Source organism: Manacus candei, unplaced genomic scaffold, assembly GCF_025592945.1.
Source record: "Manacus candei isolate 608988 ecotype Guabito, Panama unplaced genomic scaffold, ASM2559294v1 h1tg000023l, whole genome shotgun sequence".
Taxonomy (NCBI): domain Eukaryota; kingdom Metazoa; phylum Chordata; class Aves; order Passeriformes; family Pipridae; genus Manacus; species Manacus candei.
The window spans coordinates 25,932,066-25,959,622 of record NW_026138071.1 but is presented as its reverse complement, the minus strand read 5'-3'; the positions used below and the strand labels follow the sequence as shown (position 1 = coordinate 25,959,622).

The 27,557-nt window shown below is 43.3% G+C and overlaps 1 protein-coding gene across 16 annotated transcripts in view; it reads left to right on the top strand.

The window, feature by feature from the left end:
• The first annotated feature begins 3,258 nt into the window (after positions 1–3,258).
• The window catches only part of UNC80 (unc-80 homolog, NALCN channel complex subunit), a 119,576-nt gene continuing 95,277 nt past the window's right edge, over positions 3,259–27,557 (top strand). For 15 of the 16 annotated variants that reach the window (XM_051787725.1, XM_051787723.1, XM_051787712.1 and 12 more), the window contains exons 1-11: positions 3,259–3,605; positions 4,874–4,922; positions 9,898–10,054; positions 10,942–11,240; positions 13,043–13,166; positions 14,943–15,016; positions 15,528–15,667; positions 19,330–19,591; positions 24,368–24,502; positions 25,131–25,353; positions 26,808–26,948. In XM_051787725.1, coding sequence (XP_051643685.1) covers positions 3,514–3,605; positions 4,874–4,922; positions 9,898–10,054; positions 10,942–11,240; positions 13,043–13,166; positions 14,943–15,016; positions 15,528–15,667; positions 19,330–19,591; positions 24,368–24,502; positions 25,131–25,353; positions 26,808–26,948 — 1,696 coding nt within the window. In that variant the 5' untranslated portion in view covers positions 3,259–3,513. Of the gene's footprint in view, positions 3,606–4,753; positions 4,923–9,897; positions 10,055–10,941; positions 11,241–13,042; positions 13,167–14,942; positions 15,017–15,527; positions 15,668–19,329; positions 19,592–24,367; positions 24,503–25,130; positions 25,354–26,807; positions 26,949–27,557 lie in introns of those variants that run through there. The other variant, XM_051787722.1, reaches the window with a different exon arrangement.

Genomic DNA, 27,557 nt, shown 5'->3' with positions numbered 1-27,557 from the left:
AGAATTTTCCATACAGGTAGAATGAGCGGCATCTGTCAGTGCTGTCAGTGCTGACCTTCTGTGACTGGTTGTTCCAAGAGAGAAAGGGTCTTCCTTCATAATGGGTCTGTTCAGCCAGGACAGAAGCCTGCTGGCAGCTTATGGAAGACTAAGTTCCTGGCGGTGTGCCAAACAGTTGTCTTTGCTAGGATCTGCAGCTAGGAGCTGTTTGCAGCTTTGCTCTTGGAAAGGCTGCTGCACAACAGAATGACTTGAGATACTTCTGGATTCTGCACAGAGAATAACAGATGAATAAGGTCTGAATACTTAGAAGCGTGTGTGGCAGGGATTGATTGAGGCTGAGAAATTGGAGAGCATATGCCTGGAAACAAGTGCAAGGCAGTGAGGTTTGAGCAGTTCCCTGCTCTGGGCACCCTTGTGTAGAGTGGGGGCTTCGTGTTCAAGGTCTGCTCAGTGTCCCCACTCTGACACGCTGCCAGCCTTGACTGTTTCCAGATCAAGACTGAATCCTGCTATGATGGATGTATAAACACAACTGTCTGGTGAATAAATCGGTGATCAAGCAGAATCATGTGATTTGGGGAGATGTCAGACTGATGCTGTCTGTAGTAAGAGAGCAAATGGGATGAGAGTGTCATGGACGTCTTTCGTGCCTGAGCAGTTGGGTGGGCTTGGAATTGCTGGAGCAGTGCAGAGCAGTCTCCACTTTCCCCACGCCTGGTTCCCGAAAGCAGTGACTTCTTGCATTAGTCTTGATCTTTTTGCAGGCAGACAGACCTATGTTTCTGTGCCAGCCCAAGATGCCAGTGTAGCACAGGTGAATTTTCAGGACACCTTGCTGTTTTCCTACTATAATGACCTCCCTGAAGAGTTTGCTTGCTTCCTCTTTATCCCTACTGCAAGGGAAAGCAGGGACTGATTTGGGGAACTTTCTCTTTGCAGCATCCACTGCAATGTAAGTATTTAGGTACAGTCAAATGCTGACTGCAAATCCAAAAGCCTCTGCTGCCAGCAGAAGTTCAATATAGAGATAAATAGAATCTTCCAGGTTTTGTGTGCCCTTTTTGTGTGTGTGGCAGGGGTTGTCTCCAAAACAAGGCAAGAGCAAAACTGGTCTCTAGCTGCTGCTAAATTTAATATAGACCACCTTTGCCACCTCCTGTTTTTAGTGATGGTTGTGGCCTGGCTGGATTGGAGAATCTGCACCACTGTGCCTGCAGTTTTCTTGTGACAGTGCTAGCTGTTAATAATATTACCTTTGCTCTCTGATTTGTTTTGCACTGGAAATTCTGTAACTTCAAACCACTGTACAAACAGAGAGATTTACGTGTCTTTTATGACTGCATGTTGTTAGAGAGCAATACTCTGCACTCAAAATGGCAAGCTTGACTAGAACTGCAATTTGCAGTTATGTTTTTGGCTACTACAAAGTATTTGAAAACAAAAATACATAGTAATTTAACATAGCAGCGATGCAGTTTCCTCTCATTGCCTGTTGGGCTACCTGAGCTCCACTCACTAACACCCTGTGACAGGGCAAGGTGCTGGCTGTGCAGAAAGAAGGAGTAAGGAAAATAATCCTGTACTTCAAGGCCATTTGTTTTCCCCAAAGAGTCCTTCAGAGGTGTAACAGAAAGCCAGGTAGAGGTATTGGTATATTGTCCTTCTGCTTTCTGAGTGACAGTTAACACTGACAGTTGTGAAGCGAGCGTGCAGTTGCCTTGTTTGTTCTCTTCTCCTACTCCTCTTCAGACTGTAGAGAGGCCACTTGGGTTCTCCTTTGGAGGCTCAGTGAAGTGCTGCTAGTGAGCTTCTCTGCCCTCTAGAACTGCCTCTGTTCAGGGCAACGATGATGTTTATCTGCATAGGTTTGAAACCAATGAAAGCTGTTGTTTTCCAAATAAATTTGGTTTGGTTTGGTTGGTTTGTGGAGCTTTGTATTCACACTTGCATTCCTGTCTACCGCTGAGCAGCTGCTGACCACACCAAGTGCCACTGGTGTTCCTGTAAATCAGGAGAATTCACAGGAGATTTCAGCTGTACTCTGGAGCAAGCTGCAGTGCTCTCTTTTACATGAGTTTCATGCTGTGTGGCAGAGCGTGGGAATAATAAGCTTAGGCTTAGAAGCACAAACTGGAAACTATTGTGACTGCTTCTTGAATGCAGGAATAAGGAGAAATACCCATTAAAAAAAGAACCAAACCAAAAACCAACAAACAAACCAAACAAAATCCAAACCAAACAGATTTGAAGTGCGCTTACCAGTTACTGAGAGAGTGCAAGCGTCTTGAACTCGAGGTAGTTAAATATTATCACTGACTAAAATGGCACCAGTTTTGAGGGTGAGACTGTAGGACACTTAACATTCACATAAACCATCCCTGGCCTGCAACAACCCTTCCACTGATGTTTTATAGGGATGTGGAGTAGGGAAACTTCTCTAATACATACGTTGCATTTAGAAGTAATTTGTTTTAAGCATCTTCTCTTTGTAGTTAGCTCTCATAATATTTTAGAAATCATGATTATTTTGTTCCTATCTGATCTCACTTAACTGAAGGAAAGAAAATGGTAATTAAAAGCTTTCCTGTCTGAGCAAGCTCATCCTGTGAATAAAAGGGCCTTACTTCTGTGCACCAGCAGTAAAAGTTACTGCTAGCAAAGAACCCAACCAAACAAGACAAACAAAGCCAACTGGTTCAGCACTTCAGCACTCAAATATATCCTTGTATTAGCCAAGTCAAGTCTGGTGTTTAACTGGAGGCACAAGTAAATCTGCTTTCGTAGTCCCCATCCTCTCCACCTCTGTCTCAGCTCTTCTGTGTAAGAAAAACCTATGGAAAAACTATCCCAAACTTCCCTTGCTCCTACAGCCAGCCTTCGATTTCAAAGAGGGTTTGTGACTTGCTTTCCTTTTTCCCCCACTTTTGAGGTAAACGAGTGTCTCCCTGTTTATTAACAGGCTGTATCGGACGCTTCGAGGACCTTTGTGAATCCAAGGAGCGGACCTCGGGGGAGAGAGGGAGGGAAGGACGGCGGGCGCCTCTCGGCCAGCTCTGGAACGCTGGATGCACTGCGCATCCCTCTCGCTGCGGGCCGGCGGGGCCTCCCGACTTGGCGGCGGGGAGGAGGCGGCGGGAGCCCTGTTGCAGCTCGCTGCTCCCGGCGCGCTGCGGGAAGTTTGGCGGGGCGGTGCCTCCGCCGCCCCCGCGCCGCCCGCCCGCCTTCCCTGCCCGTCACCGCCCGGCTCCGGGCGCTGGGCGCGGGGAGCTGTCCACAGAGGGAGGTGCTGAAGGCAGGGAGGAAGCCGAGGGACGCGGACATCTTCGCTCCCCTAATTTCCTCCCTGCCTTCTGCAGCCATTTTGCACCGGCAGAGCTGGAGGGAGCGGGTGGGCTGCGGGGGATGAAGGGAAGAGGGTAAAGAGTTGCGGGGAGCGGAGAGGCAGCCATGGGAGATCCCGACTGGTGTGTCTGCTGAGGCTGGCTCACTGCAGCAGCTGTCATCAGCATCATGGTGAAAAGGAAAAGCTCAGAGGGCCAGGAGCAGGAGAGTGGCCGTGGCATCCCTCTGCCCATCCAGACCTTCCTATGGAGACAAACCAGGTGAGAGCAGCAAAGCTCTGGGTACTTGGGATATCGCTGCAACAGGGCAGTGGAAGTGGGGAGGGGGGTGCGGGCCGGCTGCTGCCCGGAGGCGGGGAGGAAGCGGTGATTGCAGCTGCAACATGCAGGCGTGAAACAAGCTGTTCTCTTTGCACTCAATATAGAGCAATTTGTGTGGATTCGGGAAGGTCTGGAGGCAGCTTGACCTAGTGGCAGTCCCAAGCAGCTTCTTGCTTTGACTTTAAAATATCCCTGTCTATGTGTCTGTATGCACCTTTCCCTTCCTCCCTGTCCCGTCTCCCCCCGTCCCATCCATCCCGCCTCCCCTCCTCTCCCCTTTTAAGAGGACTCGTGGAGCTCTGGCAGCAGAAGCAGCACCCATCAGTGCTGCACCAGACCTGCAGCTTTGCTTGTATCTGTATTTGCAGCTGTCCTGGAAGTGTCATCTATGCCTTGTCAGCATGCAAACAGATACGTCAAAGTCTCACCTTATTTCATTGGATTGGAGAGTAATGATGTGTGAGGGGCTGGATGGATGTATGGCTGCGGCTTCATGCTCCTTGTGAGTCGTGTCTGTCTCCTGTCTCAGCAGAATTCTAAAGTGAAAACATTGTGAGAGTGGGGGGAGGGTTGGAAGATTTGAAGGTTGTGGCTCTAATTTAAAGCCTCCGTCGCCAAATCCCTTTATGCCACAGTCAGTGTCCTCCAAAAAAATAAAATAAGGTGACCTGATTAGTTTTTTTTAATATTTAACTCTGTTCCCATTCTGGAGAATGACAGCAGAGGGTGGGTATTTTCTACCTACAAGGCCTGCATTTCATCATAAGCCTTCTACATCAGCTGCTGTGGAGAAAAATACTTAATACAGAGCTGGCAAATGGATCTCTGGCTTAAAATAGAGGAAAAACAAAGTTCAGTAGTATATAACACATTTTAAACAGAGTATATTGAAAATCTTTCACTGAGATAAAATGGCTAAAAATTATCTGATGGAAGATATTATCCCTGGGGAACAGGATTTCTCCTGAGGGTTGAATTAACAGCTTCTTGGCATATCAGTGTGGGTACTTTGTCTTCTAGAAAAGGTAACAGCATTTTGTCAGATGTTATCAACAGGTATCTGAACATGGTTTTGGCCTTTTGTCTTCCTGTACATTAAATTTCTCTGTGTTTTGCCAACTTTTTGACATGAGAAAAATCCTAAAAATAACTAAGCAAAGTCCACATTGATGTACTGGGTCTCTAACACCTTTTCTCCCTTCCTTCAGTGCATTTTTAAGACCTAAACTGGGGAAACAGTATGAAGCTTCCTGTGTGGTACGTACCTGTTTCTCTTTTTCAACTCTTGTTAGTGACTAACTTTTTGTGCAACTTGATCTGACCATGGTGGCCAATAAGCTTCTCAGCTTATCCCAGAAGTGGATTTAGTCCATTCAACTTAAATCTGTACTTCTATGACTCCTGTTTCTAACTGTATTTCACATAAAACCTCAAGTTACTGTCCAAATGGAGGAGAAAGGGAAGGCATGCAGCAAGTTCAAGTAAGATGTGTATCTAGAGAATTTCAGAATTCCTTGAATGGTTGCTGGTCTTTGGATTATTTAAAGTACATTAAGCTGTTGCAGCTGAACTTGACAGAGTGGAAAAATTTGGTCTGGACACATATCTTAGTAGTTTAAAGTACTTAGATCTCTCTGCAGCAATTTTCTGACTTCCTTCTCACAAGATATTAAGCTGGAGAAGCCTTAGCTATTGCTGACTCATTTTCTTCTTAGAAACCCATAAATTTTTCAGGGTTTTTGCTAGATACCAGATAGTGATAGAGGACTGCTGGCTTAGTGTGTCAGTGAGTAAAATGTACTGCAATTGTAGCACATGGAGCAAAAGGCATCGTCACTGCCTGATGCCATTGACAGTGTCTGGTTGCTGAGAGGCTGGAAAATGGAGCTCGTTGCCTTGTGTCCTTTACCAGGAGCCTTGGCAGTGTGCAGGAGCCATGCCTTGGAGCACCTCTTCTCTGAGGCTGTGGCCCCACCTATGAACTCATACCTGTTACTGTTGGGTAGAGGGACAGTTTCCTTCTCTGTGCCTTCTCCATGATGTATCTGTCTGTCTGTGACTTCCCTGTGCTTCCTGCTGTGCTGTTGGCATTAGGTCTTCCTCTGTGTCCTCCAGGCTGATTCTAAAGCACCTTTCTTCTAAGAGCACCTACCAGGATTTACTAAGCGTAAAAAATAACACCAAAAAAACCCACAAGACAACATAAATCACATGTGTCAGCCAAGGGAAAGGAAGGTCTTAAAAAATCCAATTAATTTCCACCCCTTGAATGAAGAACTTTATTCTTCTCCAGTCCTTAACATAATCATTAAATTGTGGTAGAAAGGTTTCAAAGGTGAGGCTTAGTTTTGAGCAACTGATACAACCTGATATGCTGCATCTGCCACCTTCTCATCATCTTTGCTCCTCAGTTTCCTCTCCCTGCTGGTGCACAGGAATGTCTGCCCACATCAACGCGTTCTGTATTGTCCAGTGGGGTAGCAGGGTGCTGAGTGCATGAGTGAGGCAGGGTTTCTGGAACTTGACAGGTACCTGACTTATCTTCTGAAACATCCAGCTGACTGTCTAACACCCCTGTATTGACTAATGTGCCTGAAAATACTGTGCACCTGTTAAATGATCTGTCCTTTTAAAATTAGCTAGCCAGAATTGTTGTAGGCATGTCTATAGGCTGCTGACTCTCTGGCAATGCAAATGACACAATGTCATGCAGTATTCTGTTATTATTCTTAGCTCTAAACTTGCTGCAGTAGAATTTGCTGCATATTGTGCATTGAGGAAGCAGATGCTGGAGGCTTAGATTCAGTGAGTACAGCATCTGGTGTGCAGGAGCAGATTGCATTGCTTCTTTGAGCTTTGCTTTATACCATAATACTTGAAGAAAAACCCAGCCCTTTCATAGCCTTGTTTTCCTTACATGAACAATCACACTGACTTCAATTAGTCTATGAATAATAGCTTTTAAGCTGGAGATAAATACCCTCCCCCATACATTGTCTTAAACTGTTTAAATGCTTTTGTGCCTCAGTATGGATTTAATGTTCTTCCTTCTCTCCATTCTGAAATTGTTCTGTCCTGACACAATGTCATTCCTAATGTGCATGAGTCAGAGCTGTAAATGGCCTCATAGGAGTACAAGTGAGTGCTGTACAAAGCTAATGTATTTTTGGGGTGATGGTAAGGAACTTAAGGGTATGTTAAATTCTTTTACCCTGGATTGCATTGGGCATGGAAGAACACAAATGTTTTGTGGAGGATCTTGCAAATGCAAAGTTTATCTCTTTTCTGTTTTTTTTTTTTTTACTTGTTTTTGAAAATGTAGTTATGTGTTTTATTGTTATGAATAATTAAAGTATAGATATGGAAAGTTCAGAAGGAGGTCACCTTTATTTATCCAAACAACGGGCCTGGTTGCAGAAAACTGAGTTTTTAAGCACAACAGTTTTCTGTAAATAAAGTGCTTGGCATCTGTATTTCATTACTTGCTAATGTTTATACTATTGCTGTGTTTAGTAAAAAATGGAACCTTACAATCCCATGTGCTATGAACTCCTAGGTTAATGTTTTAGATGTTTCTAGGAACTCCTCCTTGCTCAGTGGACCTGCTCCAAACTGACAGTACTGTCTGCCTGCATTTCAAGCTCTTTCTAGTCAGACAGAAGTTACTTTAGTGATGGTCTTGGCTTTTCACTTGAGCTTTGGAAGAACAGGACTGTAAGGTCCCCTCCAAGGACACAAGTCCAACTCAAAAAGCACTAACCATTTCTCCATGTCTCTGCCAGAGTCCTTCTGTACAAAGCTAAGTACTGGGCCCTGCTCTTTAGTTATTTTTTTCTCCACGTGCAATCCCATAGGGCTACTCCCCGGGAGGACACCTGCAGTTCCTCTGGCGCTCCTGAGAGGGTGGGAGGGGGGGTGCTGAGCTTCTGAAGGTCCTGTATGTCTAGTGAGGGCTGGGGGCCTGGCTGAGCCCTTGCTGCCTTATGCAATTCATGCAGGTAGATCTTCCCTGGGCTTAGAGCCAGGGAATTTCACGTGACTCAAGCAAAGCTGTTTATGAAACCATGGCAAAGCCCAGCCAGAATCTGCTCTGTCCTATACTCCTTGTCTAGGCATCTTCAGGCAGCTACCTGTTCCCATTCCAGCAGCAAAGGAACACACAGACTGACCCTGGTCACAAGGTATTTGACAGTCCCTTTGGTTCTTGGTGGAGAAGAAGGTAAAAGGAGTGGGAAGGCAGCCAGAAAAGGTTGACTGCCACTCCCTGTGAAAACAGATGTCACCACCAGGCTAAAAGGAAAAATGCTTGTGTAAGTGGGCCTGAGGGAGCTGAAAACAGAAACAGAGCATTGCTGAAAGGGGCTGCCCTTTCTCCAGCCAAGATATAAACACTGACTTCCCTCACTACCACCTTGGCACATATTCTTTATTGGCCTTTGGTGTGTGGGGTGTCTGAGGCACGAACAAGCTTGCTATAAGTAGGTAACTGCTTTCTCAGCCAAGCTGCAGCCCTGAGGCTGCAGCTCCAGACATACCCATAGCATGACAATATCTGTCTTCTGACTGACTTGCAGGGAGCTTTTTCAGACATTCTCATTCAGCCTTCTCATTGAAGCATGTAAGTCTTCCCAGCTGTAGCAGCAGTTGCTCAGTTCATGTGGGGTGAAAATTAGGTCTTCTGTCTCAATGTCTGTATATTTTTTGTAGCAGGTCCTGAAAGTTAGAGTAGAACTGCAGCAATCCAAAAGGAAGGCTCTATAGGAGCAAATGCTAACCCAGGGCCTTGCATCTTCAGTGTCTGGTGTAGACAGAAGCTGCTGTGAGCTGGATCTTTATGGAGAACCCCAGGCAAATTCCACAGGAACACTTGTCCAAAGAACTGCATGTTCTTGTTGGTCTGCTTGGGACAGTTCTCAATGTGGGGACTGATGCCAGTTAGTTCCTGTGCTGGCAGTACATCCACAGCAGTAGTTACTGTACCTGGCAGTGCCTGTAGCAGGCAGGAACACTCAGTGGTTTCCATACAGCAGCTTCTGTGTTTGCATTTTTCTGGTAGCATGCAGTACTTCTGTGTCAGATACTTGTGATCACATAAGCTGCTCCAGAAGCTAATCTTTCATTAGGGTACAGAAATATGTTAGGCTTTCTGCTCAGGCCAGGGAAGAACAGCGGAATCTGGCAGATAAGCATGTAGGGAAATCTTCATGTGTGCCCAGAGGCCCAAAATGTGGTAAATGCAAGACTAATTTAAAGATATAATTGCAAACTCCTTGGCTTCCTCTTGAGTTTCTGAAGCATGCAGAATGTGGACCACAGCTTCCAGAAGGCAGTTTTGGGGGAATTTCTCCCTGATGCCATTGAAGTACCCGGGAATGAGACCTTGAATGGAAAACCAAGGAGCAACAACGTGTTTTTGTCGCACTGGTGAAAGAGCTTGTGACCAAATAGGTAGTCATGAGGCTAAGCTGGTATATGGCAAGGACATGCATTGTCATTATCTTTCCTTTAGGAACTTTGGAGAAGGAATATAGCTGCATTTGTGACCTATAATGAGATCTTTGTATCTGATCAGAGCAGCAACTTATTGAAATTTTTGGAACAACTAGCAATAAGGAGCTTCCATAGAGATGTCAGAGGCAGATAGTCTTACTTTTTGTTGCTTGAGGTAAAAATAATGAACTTGCTGCAGCCATCAGCTCTCTTAAGTGTTCATAAAACCATTACATCATGGCTAGACAAAAAATTTTGTACAGTGATTATTTTTTGTGACAGGATGTGAAAACATTTCCTAAGGCTCATATACCTTTAATGGGTTGCCCTTTGTGTTACACTAAACTGAAAGAGCATGTGTGTTTGAGAAGAATATCCAGCACTCAGCTCCACAAATACAGGCTTCCTTAGCTCCTGTGACTTTCAACAGGATTACTTGCATGCCAGATTAATACCCAACATTTGGCTTGATGTCAGAACTTACTAATATACGGGTTATACTTGCTTTAACTCTCTATATTACAGAAAATATATTGTGTGGCCCTTTCGCTTCTTAGTCAAGTATGTCCAAATGTCTGGTGAACTTTAGTTACAGTCTGTGTTTTTCAGGAAAAATATTACAAGATGTGCTTTAGTTATACAATTAAATATTACAGGTTTTTAAAAGAGAATGTTCTATGTGCTGGAAGGAATATGCAGAAACAGATACACAGTGTCTTTCTTTCCTTGTTCTTGCTTTTAGTCTTTTGAAAGAGTTTTAGTAGAAAACAAACTGCATGGCCTTTCTCCAGCTCTCTCTGAAGCCATCCAGAGCATCTCTCGCTGGGAACTCGTCCAGGCTGCGCTCCCGCATGTGCTGCACTGCACCGCGACGCTGCTCTCCAACCGCAACAAGCTGGGTTAGTGCTCCTCTGAGGGGGCTGTCAGGCAAAATGTGACATTCTGATGCTCAGGGTGCCAACATATTCTAAATCCTTAGAACCCCAGTTAGTTCGTTCTGTGGCTTGTCTTTCCTGTGGCTTGTCTTTCTTATTTATAGCAGGGTAACCTGTGGGAGCTTCCCCGGTGAAGGTAATGGCTTGATGAGCTGAAGAGCAGTTCAATAACATTTTGCTGGTTATTTTCCAGAGGTAATAGAACTTATTTTAGAACAACCACCCAGCAGACATGGGTTCCTTGAAGGAATACGTATTTCTTTCAGTTGTCAATTGTAGCAGATACTTTTAGTATCTTCAGTTCTGCTTTTTGTTTCTTTTTTTTTTCTTTTTATTCAGATCAATGCATGGGATTCTCAGCAGATAAGTCAATCAGACAGTAAGGACAGAGGTCCAAATAGAACTTACTTTTAGTAAGTCTTTTACTGATTGATTTCAGCCAGGAATTTGCTTCCCGAGACATGCCAGTTGGAGGCCTTAACAGGACACAGCTTGAGCACCTTACAGTGCTCACTTCCATTTTATTTTATTCAACAAAGTCAAACAGACAAGACTGTCAAGTTGGCTGCTTTTGGGAGCACTCTATGTCCATGCTGCTGTCCGTGCCCTGCAGCTGACATTGCAGGAACTGGACTGCAAATGCTGTGGAGTAAATGGAGACTTGTGATTTAGGAGATTTCAGGAGGTTTCAAACATAATGAGACAGAATGCTGATGCTTTTAATGGTAGATTTTTAATTTTCAAATGCTTATCAGGAAGTTGGATGTCCAGTTTCCCGTGCAGCTCTGAAAGTCTCAACAGTACCATTAATGGTAACCCTGTGAGATACAGTGATGCATTTTTCCACACAGGGCATCAGGATAAGCTTGGAGTAGCTGAAACAAAGCTTCTTCACACTCTTCACTGGATGCTGCTGGAGGCTCCTCAGGACTGCAGCAATGACCGATTTGGAGGGGACAGAGGCTCTAGCTGGGGAGGGAGCAGTAGCGCCTTTATCCATCAGGCGGAAAACCAAGGATCACCAGGACATCCCCAGCCCAGCGCCACAACTGAGGAGGAGGAGAATAGCAGAAGGAAGTTCTTCCAGAACTCCATGGCCACCGTGGAGCTGTTTGTCTTCCTCTTTGCTCCCCTTGTCCACAGAATTAAAGTAAGTGGAACGCTGATGGGGTGCTTGTGTGGAGTGAGCTCTGAGCAGGAAAGGAATTACTCTGCCTTTGTGATTGTTATTTAATTCAGCCTACAGTGCACATTGGGGGACCACTGGAAATGTTTTAACAAGCTGGCAGGATACCACTGCCATCAGGAAGAAATCCTTCCAGTGACATGAACAATCACCTCAGCATCAGGCAGGCACAAAGGAAAATAAATCTGAAGTGAGCCATTTTTAGCCTTTGGGAATGTGAAAGATCTGTGGCCCCTGTGAAGTCTCTGGGATCCAGGAACCTGCAGAAAGGGTTGTGAGCTTTGGCTTGTGCCAGTGATTCTCAACCATTGCTCTGAAGGGCCTTGCTAGTTTTTCAACTGTGGGGCTGCCACTGGGATTTGTTGTTGTCATTACTAATCATCTTGATGCTAATTACCAGGAATGTGTGATGGTGCTATAAGCATGGCAGTAGCAAAGGCAATGGAGCATTCCTTTGTTCTGAAGTTGGAAGCAGGCTGCAGGCTTCCTGTCTGCCGGGGTGGCTCTATTGATTTTATGCTGAGTGCATCAGCTTTGCAGAGTGGTGATGAGAAGGCATTTTCTGCATGTTCTCCTGCCTCTCTGGGGGGCTGCAGTTTTTAGCCTTTACGTTTCCAGCTAGGCCTTGGGAAAGAGTAGGTACTTGGAAAAGGTCTGTAAAGTCATGAAGTGATGGGGGTGTTAGTTATCTGTTCTAATCCTGCCTCCTATGCTGCAACAGTTGAAGAAGATAAGAAAGAACAGGAAATAAAGGATAATCTTTTGATTCAGGCAGGTGAAAGCAAGACTGGAGAAGTAGATTCTTTCCCTACTTCTGCTACTGAGTTCCAGTACAGTATAGCTCAATTTATTTAGCCCAAATTTGTCATAATTTTTTCTGTAAGCTACTGGGACAGGACAGGAAGAAGTGTTGAATTCTTCCCAGTGCTACACACACAAATGTGGGTTGCCCTTTGAATGAATTAAATGAAACTGGAGGTAGACCCTGGCTATTAGAGAGAAGATTTCCAATCTTCAACATTAATCTTTCTGGGATGTTGTTTCCCATTTATAAGATGGGGTTAATATCAGTATCTCAGGTTTATCTTGAAAATCTCTGAGATCTCTGAAATACTGTGGTGATAAATATTGAAAAGCCCAAATTTGCATGATTTAGGCCAGTTGCATACGTAAAGCAATGATAGCATCACTGTAAGTAGTGTCAGTGTTTCTGTACTGTCATAGCTCAGGTACCAACAGTGCTAATGATATCAGTGATGTATTATACCACTGCTTCATAGTAATCTGTTACATGTTTCCTCAATTTCTAAGTAATGTTTTAATATTTAGTATTCTTATTCTTTTGGGGAAGAAGTTCAAGTCTTGGAGTGTAAATCCTAAGGTTGAGATTGAATACCAAACATGAAGTGACTTTATATGGTTAAAAGAGATGCTTTCTGACAGGAATGGCCTTTTCTTTTACAGCTTAATGTCCTAGGAAAAACAGGGTTCCTTAACTAGTATAGAAATTTCATTTGGAAAAACCTTCCTGTGTGTTTTTGTATTGAGATTTCTCTGTGATTTTTCATCAGCCGCATGTGACATGTATTAAGTCTGCCGAGCGTTGTCAGTGGTCCCCGAGTTAGCATATACCCACTGCAGAACTGCACATGGTGTCACTCATCTCTTGTAGGATCTGTGCATCAGAGAAATTGCAGCCCTCACAAACTGGAAACCACATTGTTTCGTGTGAGCTGGTGTGCCACCACATGTGTTTCTCTTCCTAGGAGTCGGATCTGACATTCCGCTTGGCCAGTGGCCTCGTTATTTGGCAGCCCATGTGGGAACACAGGCAGCCTGAAGTTTCTGCCTTCAATGGTCTTGTAAAGCCCATCAGGAACATCGTTACAGGTCTGTGACTTTGCTGTGGTAATGTAGCTCCTGAGAGCTGGGAATGCCTAATGCTGCCTTACATTCTGTGGTCATTGTATTTGAAGGAATTTACTGATACTGCAGGAATTAGTGAAACCTTAGAGTAGTTTCAGGTTGTTTCCCCTCGGGAGTCAGCTGACATTTGTCTAATAGTTGAATAGGAGAGAGCCATCACAAATAGGAAATGAGAAACTCCTCAGTAGAGTTATCATTACCTGTCAGCCTCCTATCTCTGTTTCACCTCATCTCCCTCAGTTGCTAAGAAGGGGAAAGGCAGTATCTCTTAGCAGTCTGACGTGGGTGAACTGAGCTTTCCCAAACTGGCACTGAACAAAAGTGAACAGTGAAGAACACACAGTTGATTCTCCTCCTATCTAAAATTTGAATTTCCCCATGTTATGAAATTAAAAAAGGTAATTTCAAGACTCTCCAAAGAAAGGCCTAGGTTGTGAATTCACTTCTGCATGCTGGAAAGGGTTGCTCTTCCTTTGTGTTTCAGCCATAATGAGACTGGAATTGGGTACTTAGGCTTCAGAGACTTTGGCTTCCAAGGCCTAGTCCCAAAAAACTTTACTTTTATGTTTTTAGACAATAGTTTTGCATAATTTCTACAAGGTGGTGCATTGAAAGTGAGCTGGATATATTGCTGTAGCATTGCTTGCCAGCTCTCAAGAGCATGGAGCTGTAATTTTCATCATAGTGAAAATGTAGTTTGCCAAATCAGATTTTTCTTAAAACAAGTAATTTTGTTCTGAAGTTTTTGTACACCTTTGGAACATCCCAGAATTGAAAAGATTTGAGTATTTCAGATTATTTAAAACAGTCTTTGACATCTAACACTTCATCCCTCTGCTTCAATTTCTGGAATTAAAATATAGGATTTCAGCCCTGGAACTAACAAAAGGAATTAGTCCTAAATTTTCTTCAACCATTGGAATTTTTCCTGTAGGTCTGTCTGAAGTCAGAAAATTCCTAAAAAATAACTTAAGGAGTAAAGTATGAAAGGAAAATGCTCTGTTATGTTTCGAAAGCATTTTCAGCAGGACAGAAATAGTAATTGGAATGAGGTCCTTTATATCAAGGAATATGCTGCTATCTTAGCATTATCTCAAACTGGGACCAAAAAAAAAGTCAAATTTACTTAAATTTTCCTTCACACAACAAACTATAATGAAGAAGCTTTGCAATGTTTTGTTTGCAGTCAGTCTAAATCACATCTGCACAGCTTTCAATGTGACAGGATTTCAAGAATAGTCTTCCTAGTCAGTGTTATGCCCTTGTTCTGCTACAATATCACTGACCAAACTTTCTCTATGATATGTGTGTTTCCTGTGATGAAAGCATTTGGCAAATTGGAAATCCCAATACACTCTGAGAGATGTAGCCTGGAAAAGGACCCGAATATATGTGCAAATAGGAGGGAAAACTCCAAAATGAAAGGGACTAGTATGTACAGGAAAACAAAATTTGATGGCAGATGGATTTAGGATAAAATTTATATTCAAATTAAATTTTAAAGAAATAGAGGTTTCCACTAGACAGTGTAGATGACAACGCAATGGAAATAACTGTGCAAAAAATTCAAACAGTCCTTTTTTTCTTTTTCCTTTTTATGGCTGTGGCTGATGCCCAGAAAGTCTGCAGCAGAGAGAGGCTGCTTTGGGTTTGGTTTTGTTTTCTGGTTTATCCTTTCAGTGGTACATTATAATATAAGAGGTGTTTCCTGAAATGTTCTGCTTTGACTTCTTTTCTCAGCCAAGAGAAGTTCTCCCACCAACAATCAGAGTGCGACTTGTGAATCCCCTAATCTGGACAGTGGCCACACTGAGGTGAGTTCTGTGCTAAGGTTTGACAAGCTTGAATAAGGAGCTGAGAGAAGGGGGAAAACAGAACTTGCTTTTACCACCCTAAAGTATTCCGTCTCCAGAAATTACAGTTATTCACAGTTCTTCCAAAGGCTCCCAACCTAATTTGCAGTGGAACCAAAGGGTATTAGGTGTAGTTGTCTGGATCTTCTTGTCCTTATCCTGTCTTGTAGGATGGAAATCTGATCTTGCTTATGATGGGGAGTTGGAACTAGATCTTAAAGGCCCATTGCAACCCAAACCACTCTATGATTCAATGATCTTACGTATTTTCCTGGGCAAAAGCCCTGTCTTACCCTTTGCCTGTGCAATGCCTAGTACTAAGAAGCCCCAGGCTTGCTCAGTTTCTCCATATTACCATGGCATTGTGGTGGAAGTAAAGGTCATGTCTTAGCACAAATCGCAGTTATAAAGCTAATATGGGAGAGATAAGTATGTTTATATACCTCTTTTCTTTTATTACAACCATCCAAAGGGACTGCAGGTGGTCTGTGAGACAACACGGCCAGATTCTGTACCTCCAAAGGCTGCTGTTTCAGCATGTCATCGTGGAAATTCCTTGGATGGAAGCATATCCTCCCAAACCTCTCAGGAGAGAGGTACTGCACATCCCAGGTACAACCCCCCCTCAGGAGAAAGTTAGGCTGGTGTGAGGTCATACAAGTCCTGTATCTTGAATCTGCTGTTGTCTGTGCATGATGAGCGTGCTCGATGTTTATCTCAAACTCTTAATGCCACGAATCTCAGTTCTGGGTTTTGAACAGGGTGGTGACACAATGCCACTTCCATTGAAGAAGTCTCTAGCTGACCTGTCGGGACAGTTTCTTTAGTCTTTTCTAGTGTGTTGGTTTCTTAAAATTAAAGACACAACAAATAAATTGCAGGTTCAACCTTCCTAGGCTGGATTCAGCCTCAGGCAACTGGTATATTTTCTGGCATCTTTCTGATTGGATTTTTTTCCCTCTAGCAAAGGATTTTTGCAAGCCTGTCTCCATTGCCTTCATTATTTCTTCTCTGCATCCTGCTGCTTAGCTTCCTTTAGACTGCTGTCCCAAAGGAACAAGCTAACAAAGAAGAATAGCCATGCAAACATCCTTTAAGCTTGCCCTGCAGCACACAAGCCATGGTTTTCCAGCATGGCACTGATAAATTCATCTAGATTTTAGGGTGCATAAAGGTAGAACCAGATTTTTCAGTAGTGCTGGACACTTGGTGGTGCCGTAAAGTAAATGAAGCTGATAAGTGTTTTCAGGGGGTGGAGAGGGAGGGAAGCCTATAATTTTAATATATATAACTATAATTTTAGGTCTCTATGGATTTAGGAGTGTCACTGAAACTCCTTCTGAAAATTTTGGTTCTGTTTTGGGAAATGTCATGTCCAGAACTTTGCAGATTTAAGAAATGGCTTCATTACAGTGACAGAAGAAATGTAGGATGGAGTGGGTTTCTGGATACCATCTAGGAACAGCTCTGATTTCTGGTCCAAAGGGCAAAGCTATTCTCTAAGGCTCTCATCCCATCAGGAGGCTTCCCTTGGGATTTTGTTGTCAGTTCTGGGTCTTTATTTAATTTGTATTAATGTGAGCCAGTAAAACTGAAGTTGGGGACAGAACAGCCTTTCTGTATGTGAACACTGTTCCTCAGAGAGTGCACAGCTGTTAAAAAAAAAAAAAAAGCAGCCTTTTAAGAAGACAGAATCAGGTGATCAATTTGTCAAGCTGGGTCTAGTGGTTGCCATGGGGATGAAGCTTTAGACAGGCTTTGAAGAGAGCATCATTATGCCTCCTCATTTGCAGAACTCATTGATCAGTTAAAACTGTACAGGGAGCTTTGGTTGCCGAGCAACAGACAACTGGGGAACAAATGTTGTTTACTCTGCTTACCAACAGCCGCAGTATTCCTTTGTCCTTGGCCAGCGGTTGGAGGCAGGCTGCCTTTCCACATTCCCTGCAGTCACAGGCAACCAGGAGCTGATGATACAAGCGCTAGATTTCCCTTTAAATGAAGTAAAGAGTTTAATTTCTGCTTCCTCAGACACTGCTTGAGCAAATGGCTTGTTCCTCTGATCCTGGCCGATTATCCCTCCTCCACTCAGTGAAATTCTCTGTGTACAGGTGATACAGTTTAACACAGAAGCAAATAAACCCACAGCCCTTTATCCAGCTTCTGCCTTGAACAGGCTGCCTGGGAAATAGGCTTTGGAGGAAGGACTTCAGTGACAAATATTTCATAAGGAGAACATGCCTTGCTCCAGGCTGTGTCATGCCTCAGGTTTGCCTGTGCCACGTGCAGGAGAGCATGAAAGACTGTTCAGACTCTCAGGCACGGATCAAGGTCCTGCAAAGTGACCAGGGAGCAATGCATCACCTTTCACAATTGCTACTGAGATGACAGGCTTTATTTCCTTTGCTGGGATACTTTGAGTATCCCAGCTACCCTTGAGGTTTTTTACAGGCTGCATCTGTGTGACACAACCCAGACTGTGACAAAACCAGCCTTTGTATCAGGTTTATGGGGAAAAATTTATAGCATATTCCCATTTCTCCTTGTTTTCTCCTTCCTAATTCAGTTTTTCTGGTTTTTATAATATGTCATTTTAAAGTCATCAAACTTTAAGCATTTTTACCTGGAATGCAGCACTAGAAAAGAGACTTTCAATTTATGTATTGCATATAGGGTGACATATGCTGACACAGATGGGCTGGTCTGCAGTCACCAAGTGCCTTTGACATTGGCCTGTGGGGCTGGCAGCAAACCAGCTCCTGCAGGTTTGAGCTCTAGATCTATGCATTGCTTCAAGCCCAGCCATGCCACCTGCTCCCTGTTTCCAAGGGTAATATGGAACAGGGTTCATATGATTCCAAGTGGTGTCAATGTTCACTGCACACTTCCTTCTCCTCTGCCAGTTCTGTACCTGCCTTGGATGCACAGGGCAGTGATCCAGCAAAGCACTTAAAACATGCTCTTCACTTGAGCACTTAAAGGTCCCACTGGTCAGTACTGCTGCTATTCCCTGATGCTCTTCTGGACTGTGTCCTCGGATCCCTCTGTTTAGAATGTGATGGTACCCAGCTAGAGATGGGGGTGTCCTGCCCACTCTGTTTTCATGCTGCTTAGCAGAGTTGATAATATAAAAGGCTTATAACAACAACAACTAGCCCACAAAAAAAACCAACCAAAAAACCAAACCAAAAAACCCCTGATGTTCCTGTGATGATTCTCAAATGCCCGAGAATACAGTGTATGAAAGAGATGTTGATTTTTATAGAATCCAAAAATCCCAGAAGTACTCAGGTCACAGAGGTGTGTTTCTAACACACAGAGTAGAAATATTTAAAATGTGTACTTCAGCAGGCAAAAAAAAAAAAAAAAAGATGTCCAGAGTTCCTGCCCCACCCCCAGATTTCCCACCTTCTTTTGCCATGTGATTCTCATTCCTCTGACTCCCTTTCACTTGCTTCTTTTCTGACAGATTGTCTCCTCACAGTAAGTGACTGTTCAGAGGGTAGATCAGGCCAGTTGTACTCTGCTGGGTGGGAAGTGGTAAAAAAATTAAGAATAAAAAGGCGGGGGCATTGTTGTTTTTTTTTTTTACAATAAGGTGGGCTCTGAAAGTACCTATGATGCCTTTGAAATCTGAAATCTCTGGATTCTCATTACTTAGGCTTGTTACAGACATCTTGCTTTTATGCACACTAACTTCTACAATATGTAAGAAATTCAATATGTTAAAACATATGAGGAAGTTACACCACCTGATGGGCAGAAGAAGTATAATGAGGGCTTAAAATGGTCTTTTTCTCTGGAACACATCAGCAAAGAATGTCTATAACAGTAACTTTAACACGTATAGGAATCGATTTAATTGGCTTAAAGTGTTAACTAACTTAGCTGCCCTGCCTGCTTCTTTTTAAGCGAGGCCTGATATGAGGAAATGTAAACGATTCCTAAATATACATTACTTGTATCTGAACAGCAGGTGCTCAAAGGTTGTCTGTTTCCCACTGAACAAATTATTCAGTTAGAACGAGTGCTGGAGGCTTATCTTCAGATCACAGTTTAAGAAAGCAACCCTATCCAAGAAAACACTTAACAAAGCATGTACTGGAGTCCTCTGGGGAATTGAAAGCTAAATATCCACTTATGTGTCTTCAGTAACGCTTTCCTTAGTCAGAGCCTTGGTCCCAAAGAGTCGGTTCTTTATGCAGGGAGCTGAGTATCTAAGAAGGCCTAAGGAGCCTGATGACTAACATTCCTGCTCCTGCTTTTTGGAACAGAGTGTCCTTGGTGATCCCACCGTGCCAGAGGTCTCGCTACGCCACCTACTTCGACGTGGCCGTGCTGCGCTGCCTGCTGCAGCCACACTGGTCTGAGGAGGGCACACAGTGGTCACTGATGTACTACCTGCAGAGGCTGAGGCACATGCTGCAGGAAAAACCAGAGAAGCCACCCGAGCCAGAGATCACCCCTTTGCTGAGGCCTCGGAGCAGCTCCATGGTGGCCGCTGCACCCTCTCTGGTGAACACCCACAAAACTCAGGTAAGCAGGTGCTGCCAACAAGGAAATTGCTGCTGTGGCGATGCTGGGAAGTGATGGCTGGACAAGTAGTGAAAGGCACAGCTTTGGTGTTGGTTCAGCTGCCCAGGAGTCAGATATGTGCATCATTCAGAAAGAGACCCTGAGAATGATGAGGGTTTTGGGGCCAGAATCTGGTGCAGTGAGTCAGAGCTGGTGCCTGCTGAAAGCTTGAGGATTTATTTGGGATAATTAATCCAGGGTGAACTGGGATAACGTTAGTTTGTAATGTGAGAATATACTTATGTAGTTGTCAGAAAAAATGGAACTGCCTTTGCATTACAGTGTAATGGGCAGGACTCACTGAGCTTCTCTGGTGTAACCCCACAAAAGAGAGAAAAGGAACTACACTTGGTACAGCACTGCACACTCCAGGCAAACACTTGGGTTAAATATTAGACTAGGCTTCACAAACAGTGGCCATGAGCAAAAGCCTTCCATCTTGTTACCTCTTCTCCTGCTGTTATTCTTATTGCATAACTTTTATATTTGCCAACAAAACCTCAGTAGACAAACTGTCCTAATAGGTGTCAAGACTTGCTCCCTATTTGCTGGAAAATGAACCCCAGACTCCTGACCTTGGTGCAGAAAAGATCTTTGTGTTTTTTCTTTTGGATAGTCCCTTGTTCCAGGGATAAAAAGGGGATGCTGTTGATTTGTGCCACTTTTAGGTTGTGCCCTCTTTTCCTGTCATGTGGGCTTTTAACAGCAAATTCTGATTTACTGAGTTGATGGAACTGCTTAATAAAATTTAATAGAGGTTCTATTTTTGCCATCCAATTTTATGACACACCTCAAGTAAAAGGCTCTCTCTTTTGCTAATGTTGCTATCAAATGTCTTTCTGTGAGTCAGAAATCTCAGAATTCTTAATGTTTTTCTTAAAATCATTGCTTTCAGTATTGTAGGGCTCTGATGGTTTTTGACTTGTCATTTTATAAGGAAGAAGGCTGAGGTATCTTCTCTCCTGTGGAGCCCAGATGCTCGTAATCCAGAAGAAAAGCAAAAACAATGTCAATATTAGTACTGTTGTTTTTAAATCTCAGGACTTTATAGTCATTCTTATATTTTTTATGAGAGCTGGTTTTAAGGGCTCAGCAGCAGTGTTGTTTAAACTGTATTATAGTTCAGTGTCATTTCTATAAAATGTTTTCCTGTTTCATACCTGTAAAAGCTTGACATAGCTCCATAAAGGCCAGGTGATATGAATTACTATTCCATCTTAATCTGCCTTTGCAGGGGGATTGTATGGGATTGCTGTGCAGAAAATCCTCCTTAATATCATCTCCTGGAGGGAAAATTGAAAGATATTGCTGTTGATGTGGTTCACTGTTTCCATGCATGTATTGTCCCTTTGTCCTTGCTCATAGCAGCCTGGTTCTTTTGCACATTAGCCAGTTTAGCTCCTAGTGCAACAGGGAGTGCAGTCAGTGGTTTACAGAGGCAGTATGAATGGGGTTGTCTTCCTCGTTCTTCTCTGTATGCTGTGAAACACTTCTCTCCTTTCACACACTTGGCTATTTCTTGCTTTTCCAGGCTGTTTCTCTTGCAAGATTCCTTTGCTCTGTCATTTTTCTCTACTGTTTTTCTGTTAAATCCATTTGGCAGTTCCACTGGGTACATTATAGCTGTTAATGTGAGGACTCTGTCCAGGGCATTCTTCCCTCCAAGGCTAAGTTTGATTGCTTTTGGTAACCTCTGTGTCAGTCCTGTGTATTCCTGCTGTACTTCATCCAATTGGAATCCTGTTCAGAAAGGTTTCTGATTTGTTACGCAGAACAGATGTGATGGAGGAGGTGAAGCAGTCTTACAGGCAGCAAAACTTTCAACTCGTGCCCCCCTTCCTTTACAACTGTGAGGACTGAAATCTGTGCAACATAGTGAGGCACCTGGGCTCTGGTTCATCCCAGCCAACTGTAGGGACTTTACTGCTGTTTGTAAATTGAGAGTCTCATCACTCATGGCTCTCTGCTCATTCACAGCAGAGAATGCCCCCTCCCAAGGGGTAGGATTTGTCCTTTCTTTCTAGCAACGCAAGGGGTTGTATGCTGAGCCTTCACAAGCTCATCTGACACAGGGATATGCTTAAAGCCTGATTTTTCAGTCTCAATCTTAAATTCCTAACACAGTGTCATAATTTCTGCTCAAAGGTCAATCAATTACTTCTCAAAAATGCTGGCACTCTGTGTTTCTTTAGGGTAGATTTGAAGCGGCAGCCAAAAAGTGAGTAAGGACAAACACAGCTTTCTGAAAATCATATCAGGCACCAGTAGATTCTTCTGTGGTAAATCTACATTCTTTCTATTGTTCTGCAGTTCATCAGGGTAATTTCCTGCATGTCCCTAAGTCTCAGCAAAACACTCACTTCCTGTGTGTCTGAAATCACATTTCAGATAAGCTTGGGCTAAAGCAGTGGGGTTTGAGAGGATGAAAGAAACATCCTCCATATATCACCTAGTAATCTGAACAGTAAAGTAGGAAAAGATTCAGTGCAGCATTCCAGCATGCCTTGTTGCACAGGAAAAGGGGCACTGGATGAAGTGTGAATAAAATGAATACCAGCTTCTTCTAGAAAGTGACTTGAGTCTAAACATATTTCAGTCCTGGCAACATGTGATGAAGGAAACCTGCATTGCATCTGTATGCAGTAAATTCACTCTAAGGGCAGGTGTAGGACATGAAACCTTCAGAGGCTCACGAACTGCTACAGTCTTGCACTGACATTGCAGGGGAAAGAGCCAAAACTTAAATGAAGCATAGGACCAGTGCAGCTGTAGTTCTTGCTGCAATGCTGATAGAAAGCCAAGAGCCTCAAGTGTAATATCTTGAGAGCTGAGAGAAGTACTAATGAGCTGATACATGTAGAGTTGTGCAACAGGAAGGTGATAAAAATAGAAGCAACAAAATCTAGAGGAGCAGCCCCCAAAATATTTTGCTTTCTTATCCATCCTGTGCGTATCATAGTTGCTACACAGTCTACTGCACAGAATACCCCTGGTTTTAATCAGTCTTCATCAGAGTGCTAGCTTGGTTCATTAAAATCTGTCATCTACCATACTGTAAATTTAAGGTGATTCTGTAATTTCATTTTCTGGTGTTGTTTTCTGGATACTTACCCTGAGCAGATTTCAGAGCTGGGCCTGTGTTGTCTGTGCTTGTATGGCTTGTGACTCAGTAGGCCCTGATCCTTACTTTGTCTTTTGGTGACTATAAGCCACCTAATAAAACACTGATTTAGTCAGTAGTGGACGAAGATAATGAATGCAAAATAAATTTGTACGATGGCCAGAAGAGACCAGAGAGCTGTAAAAACTAAGAACCAAGCTATATGGAGTACTTGGCCTTGCCACTGAGAGCACCTAGGTTTGAATCCTGATTTGCTGTGTGTTGGATTTTACGTGTGACTCCTCCATGGCACCTTCAGTTATATAAGCAAAGTGGTTTATAAGCATACCTGTACTACAAACAGTGGTGAAGAGGAGTCTTACTGTTGTGTATCTCCTTCACTCTTGTGCTGATAAAATAATTAGGAAGAATTTAAGGCTAGTCTCTGATTACTCTGAAAAGTCTCTGAAAAAATGTATCCCAGTACTGCAAACACTGTAACTGGTACTTAAGATTTCAGCTGCAAAGGCTGTCACTGGCTTCTGCTGGACATTTTTGTGCATAAAACTGCACACTTTTATATTGCAGAGCTGGCTGGCTCTGCAATGGGCAATCTGGCAAGGCAGAATCTAAACCTCCTGTACTATCGGAGTCGCTTCATCTGTCCTTGCCTTATGGCTGTCTCTGGATTGAAAGCAAAAGGTATTTGTACATAACCCAGTTGTTCAACACAACGTTTCTGGTGGGACAGTGAAGAAAAACATCATCTCCATCGGAAACAAGTTGATATTTAGGCGGAATAAAATCATCCTGTGGGAATTTGGTCAGGTCAGCTGCACAAACATCTCATGGATGGTGGCATTGGATCTTTAATGGGAGCAGATGGCCAGGAGCTGAGCTTGTGCCATTTTTGTGGCAAAGCCTTCCTCTGCAGCAGGCAGGTGTAACGTGTGTTGCTCAGTGCAGAGGGTGCTTGAGCGCTCTCTACTGAAACTGGGGTGAGTGAGCCTCATGGTTTTCACTCTCATGAGACATTCTGGGATATAGGAAGGGGGGAATTACACAAACATGAACTATGATGGTCTGGAAGCACTGTTATTATGAGTGGAGGATGCTTAGTGATGTAGAACTCTTAGGTTTCTTCCGTGAGTAAATAAATTTTTTTTGAAAATCAGGTCTCTTGAAGGGACAGTACTGCTTATTGCCAGTCAGTTCCAAAATGTGTATTTTAAGATATATATTATTAAGGGCATATTCTCTTAGATCTCAAATAAAACCACTTCAAAAAGGGTAGCCATTGTGATTGCTCATCAGTGTATGATCAGAAGATCGTCAGCTACCCAGAGTCATACCTGGGTTCAGAATCAGACTGGAGAAGAACATACCACGAGACCACACTGACAGCAAAGCCTGTGACAGAAATGTTAGACAAGGTAAATAATTCTGAGAGTTTCTACATTTTGTTTGCTCAGTTGTTTTTCTTTAAATGTGTGTACCATTTTGTTTAATGAATTGGAGGTCCTTTTCCTCTGCAGTGCTCCTATGACAGCTCCTGGAAGTAGCTTTTTTTTTTTTTTTTTAAAGCTGATTGTCCTCTATTTCTCCTTGTGCTTACTGTCTTCTTTTGGGAGCTGCAGGATCTTACAATGAAATGTAACGAGGAAGAAAAATCACTAAGTGCAGAGGCATTTTCCAAGGTTTCATTGACCAACTTGCGTAGACCAGCAGTTCCAGATCTCTCCACAGACCTGGGGATGAACATCTTCAAAAAGGTGGGTGAAAGAAAACTTTGATTTACTTATGATCTAACACTTCACTGTCCTGCTAAATAGTGGCTGAAGGTCTGCTTGGAATTTATGTTCATGCCATATGTGAGATTGATGTCCCTTTTCATTAGAGTTGGGTGTTATTACATAGGTTTTCATGTGCACATTGCAGACATGATACTCAAATCTTTATTCAAATAGCTGTTCTGCTGAAACTGCATGAGTGGAGGGCACTCAAACAGTGCTGATTTTTAAATGCTGGTGCTCACTTGTACTTCCAGCTAAGTCAGTGAGTTTTTCTGATATTTTTACCTCATCCTAGCTCTAGGTTGCAACCATTCAAGATACTAGGCAGACTTTTGTGGATTCTGTGCATCTAGCTCAAGGTCCCAGAACGTCGTAAAATTATCCCAGGGCATCCCTCCCAGCTGAGGGCAATACTAAGTTCCTTTAAACACTCATGTGGTCCCAGCGTGCAGATGGTTGCTAGCAGGGTAAATGCCCAAGGTAAGAAGCTCAGAGTGGAAGGTTATGCTTGGGACACACATCTGTGTTATCTTTTCCCCTCAAATGGTAGTCTTCCATGGCTCAAAGCTTCTACTTGCTCCCATATCTTTCCCTCTTCTTCCTGCAGTTTAAGAGCCGCAAAGAGGACAGGGAACGCGAGCGCAAAGGGTCAATTCCTTTCCACCACACTGGGAAGAAGCGGCAGAGAAGGATGGGGGTGCCTTTCCTCCTCCATGAGGATCATTTGGATGTCTCACCCACTCGCAGCACTTTCTCCTTCGGCAGTTTCTCTGGAATCGGAGAGGACCGACGTGGCATTGAGAGAGGAGGATGGCAAACCACCATATTAGGTGAGATGTTGTTATGTCTGCCCCAGATTCTGTGTCATTCCTGCTGTAAACATCCAGAGAACAACAAAGGCTCTTTGTTTCATTGTCCATCCTGTTGTCACCTTGGCTCTGTTTGCAGCATGACACACCTGTTGGTAGAAGTGGCGACTGCTCTCAGCAGACCTTGAATGACTTACACCTTAGTTCACTTTTTTTCTGAAAACTACCATCTTCACTAGAATAACAGCTCTTGTGGCAACCTGTAGGGATCACTGTACCACTTGAGTATGCCTTCCCTGAGTGGTAGCAAGCATTGCATGACTGCAGCTTAAAATAGATTCAAGGAATATTTGCATCCTCTTCTTTATAAGAAAAATATCTAAAGAGGCAGCAATATGGTCACTAGGAGCATGGCAAAATATATTCTATTCACAGTCTTCCTCAATTGAATGTTGGATACAATATAAATAGGATATTGTCTCAGCGAGGCTTATGCTGTCTTGATATTGCAAAGATACAGTTGTTTAAATGTAAAAATTGACTCCTTCAAGCTTCCAAGTTCACTGAACAACGTCTAGGCATTTTTTCTGTTTCACAGATTTACTCCCAATGTCGTAGATTTTTATCATAGCACCCTTTCTTAAAGATGATAGGCAACAAAATGATCTGCCATGCCAGAGCCTTCTCATTTTCACCATCTTAGATGGCACCATTTTGAAGAGCTCTCCATTGGAAACATGTCCCTCTCTAGGATAGAGGAGAGTGGGTTTAGCCAAGTGAATTCTAAAAGATTCATATGTGTTTTGTCAATAGTTAATATACAAACACTTATAGATTTGTACAAGGATTACAAACTTTGTATCTAAATCCTCCTTTCCATATATTCACTACCTCAAGAAGTTAGTTAAAATTTAATCCCAGGGACTCCAGATTCTTGTTGTGACTAAACCTACAGTTTTTTGCTTTCTGATGTCTTAGTGAAATCATGTATTTCAGGTTCAAGTCCACTGGTCAACAGATCCTACCAACTTCAGAGACAGTCCTCCTCTTTTAGTAGAGGGGATTTTGTATTGTATTGCATTCTTGAAAAATTTCCTTTGCCTTAGCACTCTCCATCCTGAAATACCTATTTCTTTTGGACCAGAGGAGAAGAAACCAAATTCCTATACTCTGCCTCAAAGGGTGGAGTCATGCAGTGCTGACCAGTCTCACTTTCTTGAAGGTGCTGGTGGTTAAGAATGTGGGGGTGTGTGCTGAGGGGAAGAACCTTGCAGAGAGTTATTACCTTTGGTCTTTATATCAATAAACCCCCGTGAGAGATCCCACTATAATGTTTGGTTCTGCTTCACAGTGTCCTGGAATGCGTTGACTTTTGCAGACTCCACTCCTCCAATTTTTAACCTCAGCTCCTGTCTCTTACCTCCAAGCACTTCTCAGATAAGTAAACCCGATATCCTTTCTTGCCCTCGCCCTAGGGAAGTTTACCAGGCGGGGGAGCTCTGACACAGCAACGGAGATGGAGAGCCTGAGCGCCAGGCACTCGCACTCTCATCACACGCTGGTCTCCGACCTGCCAGACCACTCAAACAGCCACGGAGAGAACACAGTCAAAGAAGGTAAATTTAACACACCAGGAAAGACTTTTCCCTGAAATATCAACTCCAAGAAGCTGAGGAAGTGTCACTGTTTCCATATATGAGTATGTGACTAATTGTTTTTTTCCTTTTTTATTTCCATATCTTTTGAGTGCTTTTTGTTCTGTGTAGAAAAACGTTCCAAACCTTTCACATTTATCTGGTGCAGTTGGTGGCCATCGGCAGGGAGAACGCAGGGTTTGGTGTTTTCTGCCTTACCACAACACAGCACAGAATTTTGGGCAGAAACTTGGTATTGTTATCTTCAGTGGTTTCATGGGGTATTTTATGGTATTTAATGCCCCTTTACAATCCACAGCTCCTGGACTGTGCTGAGGATCACAGGCTTTTTTCCTAATTCCCTTCTTTCCAGTTAGAAGCCTGGCTTTGAAATTTACTCAATCTCAAGAGAGGCTTCAGGGCCTTGGGATGACTGATTAAGGGAAGAGGAGCACAAATAGTGTTCTCTATCCTTCCAGTTTTGCAAGGGAATGATGAGGGAAGAAACAGGAAGAGCCAGCAGATCAACACCTGGCTCTGAGTCTGGTATCACCAGCAGAATTTTGGGGGTTTTGATCATGGGTTTGTTTA